This window comes from Belonocnema kinseyi, chromosome 7, assembly GCF_010883055.1.
Source record: "Belonocnema kinseyi isolate 2016_QV_RU_SX_M_011 chromosome 7, B_treatae_v1, whole genome shotgun sequence".
NCBI lineage: Eukaryota > Metazoa > Arthropoda > Insecta > Hymenoptera > Cynipidae > Belonocnema > Belonocnema kinseyi.
In genome coordinates this window covers 71,486,489-71,492,514 of record NC_046663.1, presented here as the reverse complement: position 1 = coordinate 71,492,514, position 6,026 = coordinate 71,486,489, and the positions used below count along the sequence as shown (strand labels likewise).

Here is a 6,026-nt window from a genome sequence, read left to right as displayed (position 1 = left end):
ATAATAAAATATTTCAAATCGAAAAGGATATTTAAAAAAAACAACAATTTTCAGCAAAGTAGATGAATTTTCAACTGAGAAAAATGTATTTAACAAGAAATATAATATTTTATTGTTTAATTAAAGAAATAAGTTTTTAAGGAAATAAAATAAATTTTCTGTCAAAAAGATTAAATGTCTAAAAAAAATGTATTTTGAATTGAAAGTAAAACAACTAATTCTCAATCTAAGAAATGAATTTTCAACCAAAAAGATTAGTTTTCTGCAAAAAAAGTATAATTTCAACAAATTACATGAATTTTTAACGAAATGTTTTAATACTAAATGAAATTTTGAATCCAATAGTTGAATTTCCAAGCAAAAACGTGAATTAGTCATCAATAAAGACAAAGTTTTAATCAATTTAAAAAACACGATATAGTTTAATTTCCAGTTAGAAAATTAATTTTCAGTTTATAAAAAAATTAATTATTAAGTCAAAAAAAATTAATTTTCAACCAGAAAGGTCAGTTTTCTACCAAGAACGATTACTTTTTAACAAACTACATGAATTTTCAACCAAAAAAGCGAATTAGTCAACAAGTTGATTAATATAAATTAACTCTATTCATTAAGAATCTCTAGGAAAAACATTAAAATTCCGAGAAATTGTTAAAATCCCTTGAAATCTTGAATATTGATTAAAATCCTTTAAATCCTTATATATTTTTATCAGGAAAAACCTTTAAAATGCCTTGAATTTTGCTCATGTTTCTGGAATTTTTATTTCCTTAAAGAAAAAATAAGTTTTTGAATTATTCCACACTGTAAAAGTCACGGATCTTGAAAAAAAAATCTTGCAAAAGTCGGGGAATTTGTATAAGAGCCACTTTAACCGTTAAAAATGTTACAAGATTAAGATTCTGGTATGGAAGAATGTTTAGTCATTTTTTTAAAATTAATTTTTGAAGATGAAAATGTAACTATTCCATTTTTGGCTGAAAATTGATTTTTTAAATTGAAAATTTACTATTTACTCTGGGAATTTTAAATGATTCCAAGGATTTAAAACTCTCAATATATTTTAATACATTTTCCATTGACGAGATTTGGAATTCTCTTCAATTTTATGAATTGATAAAATGATCGAAAGACTTGAAATATTCTAACGTATTTTTTTTCAAATTCTTTGGCATTTTCAAGAGCTTCAACAAATTTCAAAGGAGTTTAAAGGATTTAAAGTAATTTCGATTATTTTAAAAGATTACAAAGACATTTTTTATTAATTTCAGTAGTTTAATGGGATTTCAAGGGATTTGAAATACTTGAGGATATTGTTAAAGGATTTTCAAGTGTTTTAAAAAGTTGCAAGGGCTTTCAAAATATATGAAAGGATTCGAAAAATTTTTAAGGAAATTTTAAAAGATTACTAGATTTTTTAAATTTATTTCAGTAGTTTAAAGGCTTTCGAAGACTGAAATATTTTAGGATATTTTAAAAGGTTCCAATGCATTTTCAAGAGATTTAAACAATTTCAAGGGATTTCTAAGGGTTTTCATAATTTAAAGGAATTTTAAAGATTTTCAAAAAATTTTTCACCAGACAAGAGTGATTTCGTTAGGGTTTTGAAGATTTGAAGAGATTTTCAAGTATTTTTTAAACTCATTTATAATTCGTCCTGAATTCTGATTAATTTATCTTAAATACTTTCAAATTCTTTTGAATTCTTCTAAATTCACTCAATTCTACCCAATTCAATTAATTTTTCTATGTTTTTGAATTTTGTTCAATTCATTTAATTCTTTTTTAAATTTAGGTTGATTTTTTTATGAATTTCATCTAATTCTTCTCATTTCTTTAAAATTTCTCTAAATTCACTCAAAATTTATTGTGATCAATCACATTTTTTCGATTCTTAAAATAGTTCTAACTCGTTGGAATCATTTGAATTTATCTCGAATTGTTTTGTAATCATATATCACTTCTTGTGTTAGAAATTAGTAGGGTTTCAAATATTTGACATTTTTCTTGAAATTCACTCTGAATTCTTTTAATTTCTTTGGAATTCTCTTGAATTTTGTAATTTACTTGAATCCTTCCAAATCCAGTTAATTCTACTTAATTCAGTGAATCTTTAAGCTTATTTCAAAGTTACTGAATTCAATTTTTTTTTTCAAATTCTTGTAAATTCATTTGATTTTTTTTTAATTCGTATGGAATTTTTATGAATTTTATGGAGTCCTTGTCTTTGATCTTAAATTCCTCCAAATTTAAGCCAGTTTTACGGAAATCAATGGCATTTTTTTATTTTTCAACATTTTTCCCAATTTATTTGAATTCTTCTGAATGTAAATTGAATTGTTCCGAAATCTTCGGAATTTATCCTAAATTTGTAATGCTTTGAGCGCGAAAAAGTACCCTTTGGTTTCTATATTTTATCCCATAGGGACTGTGAGGCCTGCAACCACCATAAAACATTCCTATTGCAATTTGAAAAAAGATAAATATTTTCCTAAAAAAGAAAAGAAAAAAATTCGTTTTTTTTTGTACAAAAATAAAAAAAGAGGAAAAGAAAATGAGAAAGAAACCAAGCAGATCCCGTTCCTTCTCTTTTCAAAATTTTTTCCATTTTTTTTTCAATTTACAAAAGAAACATTTTATGTTGGTTGACAAAATTTGGTCGTTGGATTCTTGGTTTTATTTTCAGGAATTCTGCCCATTATCTCACTTGTTTTAACAGAGCTGCAATAATTTTTGTTAAAAAAAAAATGTTTTAGAATTTAAACACCCCAATAAGAGCTTTATTATAATCTTTTTTCCCCAGTGTTTTCATCTCTAGTGGATCAAATTCCAGTTCCACCTCCACCCTACATTTATCAGCCGGTGAACAATCTTTGCCAAAATCAGTGCTGCAATCCACTATTGCCTCAAAATCCGATAGTGCATCCTTGGCAAATGAGCGGATTTACCCTGGAGCCGTAGATTCTAAAATCTACTAGTGACTGGGTTAAGCTTCTAAAAAAAAATCGTTTGCAGCGTAGGGATTACTGATTGTGCTCGATTCGAACAATCCATTTTTTAGAACATCCATTTTTTATAGGATGCAAATTAAATTCAATACGTTCGCCACAACGACGAACAGAGTCACATCACATAAATTTTACAAAAATTTAGAAATAAATGTTCGTATTTGATCCAAAAGATTAAAAATATGAAAAGTAGTGCATTTTGAATTGAAAAAGAGATTTATATGCTTGTTTATAATCTTACACTGTGGAGAAATTACCACTAAAATTTTTCGTATTGATTTAAAAAGATAAAATTTTTGCTATGTGTTTTATCAATTTTTCTTGAAACAATTCGATTTTTTGGATTAATTTTGTATTGATCAACATAAACCGAGTGCAACTTCTCTACGTTGAAACGTGTTTCATAATTATAATTTATACTATTTTTACTTGAGGTTACTTTAATGTTCATTACTCTGTTTTTTTTAATAACGCTTTTAAAAAGTATTTTATTCTGTACTTTAAGATACCGAGAATTTTTAAAATAGTTCTTTTATAGTTTATCTTCAATTGTTTTCGTCAAACTATTCTAAATGTGGTTGAATGTAAGGAAACAAGTCCATCATTGTACTTTCACTGGAAAGAATTTTTTTACGTTGTAACTGTTTTTGTGGTCGAATTGTGTAAATTATTCAAACGTAACGTCACATCGTTCATGATTTTATGAAGCTTTTATAATATTAGGCATGTATTCGGGTTTTACATGGTTAATATTTCATTATGTTTTCATATTTGTAACTTTGTTTGTCGTCGAATTATTGTAAACTTTTTAAAAGTAACGTTACATCGTTCTTCACTTGATGAAACTTTTAAAATACTAGTTTTGTATTCGGTTTTTAAAGTGCTAATATTTCACTATCTTAGTGTAGTCCCAAAAATTAGAATAAACTTGTTCTTTTTTATTCTTTGTAGAATAATTTATCCTATGCGAAACTAAAAATATTTGAAAAAATAATAGATTTGTTTGAAAAATACGATTATTTTTGTTTTGAATTAATCTATTTACATTAAGATACTTTTTTAATCTGCATTTTTTTATTTGTATAATTTGATACTATAGGGTGGCCGCTGGACCGCGATATGACCGGGAATTTATTTGTTGAATTTTACAAATTTTCAGAAGAAAAATCTGTCCAAGTTCGATTTCAACAGTTTTTAAAATAATTAGTTGAATTGATAGCTTTTTCAATTATGATAATTTTAATTTTACTTTAAAGTTGAAATTTTTTGATGAAAAACAGTATTATTTTATCAACTGTAAATTTAAATAAATGAATAAATAATTTTTAAAAAAGATAAAGGTGCGATTGGAACTTTATAAACTATTTTCAAATTAAAAAATGACTTAATAAGATATTCGTAATTAAAGGCTCTTATTAAATCAAAAATATTATTTCAGTCCAAAATATTTCATTTTTAACCCATTCAAATAAAAAATTTTTCATTAAGAAAAAGAATAATTATTTAATATTTAGCAATATTTGACTGTTCATTTTAGATGAGTAAATTTGAGCGAAATATTCAAAAGTAAATAATTTGAAACTGAATTGTTTGACATGGGAACCTTTAAATCTGTAGAATTTCAAAGACCTTTTAATCTTTCAACGCGACTATTTTTATTGTTCTATTCAAAAAATGTTTAATTTTTAAGCGAAATTGTTAAATTTTTATGGAGAAATAATAATTAAACACTTATTATTTGTTTAAAAAATTTAAATAATTTTAAGTTATTTAGAAGTTACGAAAAAAATTCAAAAATAATTTTTAATTTGAAATAACATTTTCAAGATTTTCAAGGATGCCTATACTATTAACAGTGCCAATCATTTAACTTCTAATTTAAAAGCTTTTAAGTGGAAAAAATAAAAATTTTTATTGTTGAGTATTGAAAATGTAAACGTGGATTTATATTTTTGGAACCTAATCTAAATTTTTGAACTCTATAATTTATGAATGTTAACAATTCTGAATTTCTCAGTTCATCTGCATTTCATTAAAAATTGTACAATTGAGAAGTCTTCCAGTTTATACGTGTTAATCATTGAGCATTCGAATACAACATTTTTGAATTAAAAAAATTCTGAAATTAAATTTTAAATGTTTAAAATGCAAGAGTTTCACTTTGAATGCTTTAATTTTTTTCCTACTTTAAATTGAAAAATTCTTCGAATAGGGTTCCATTTAAAAAATTTTAGTGACCGGGAAAAATGTTTGCGAACTGGGAAATGACCGGAAACTTTTTTCTGCAATTGAAACGGTCACCCTGTACTGACTTTAAATTACAGGAAGCTTTAAGACAATGAAAATGGTAAAGCTTTTATAACTCCACTTACTTTATTCCTTGTACTAAAAAGATTCAGTACGGCGCACTGCAGGGCTCTTGACAATCAAGGAGAAAGTACTTCCAGTTCAGAGGATTCATCAATTCGAAGCAGTCTTCTAGAATTCTAGTAAGAGGTAAGGTTAATTACTCCTTCCAAAACTAATAAATATTTTTATTTAATTTAATGCATACAACAATTTAAATGATTAATTAATTTGAATTTTGGTTCCATGCAATGTTTGGAATTTTTAGGGTTTTTTAGTTACTTGGAAAACCCTAGAAATTTCAGGAAATTTTTCTTCAAGTCAGGGATTTTTTTTAGAGCGTGCTTAATATTGCAATGTAAAATTGAGTAACAATGATTCTTCATTTGCAAAATTAATCTTCAGGCCTCATAGACGGGTCGCTATATCTCCTTATTGCATCCTGTATTCAGTTAAGGTCCGTAAAGTATCCGATTTTTTAGATTTGTTCCCTATGGGTACCCTATTCGAGTCTACCTATTTTTAAATTATCTTGAATTTTTTGTAATGTTTCAGGGTATTTATAAAGTGTTTGAGAAATTTTTAATAGTTTTCAATCATTTAAAGGAATTTTTAGGATTTTAAAGTATTTTTAAAGTTTGATGCATTTGCAGGGGCTTTTTATTTGAAGTA

General features: G+C 25.5%; 1 protein-coding gene across 1 annotated transcript in view; it reads left to right on the top strand.

Annotated features, from left to right (window-relative positions):
* LOC117176499 (probable RNA-binding protein 46) overlaps positions 1–3,226 on the top strand; it is a 17,465-nt gene extending 14,239 nt beyond the window's left edge. Inside the window, exon 6 of the mRNA XM_033366754.1 lies at positions 2,804–3,226. Coding sequence (XP_033222645.1) covers positions 2,804–2,961 — 158 coding nt within the window. The 3' untranslated portion in view covers positions 2,962–3,226. The remainder of the gene's footprint in view (positions 1–2,803) is intronic.
* Positions 3,227–6,026: the final 2,800 nt, after the last annotated feature.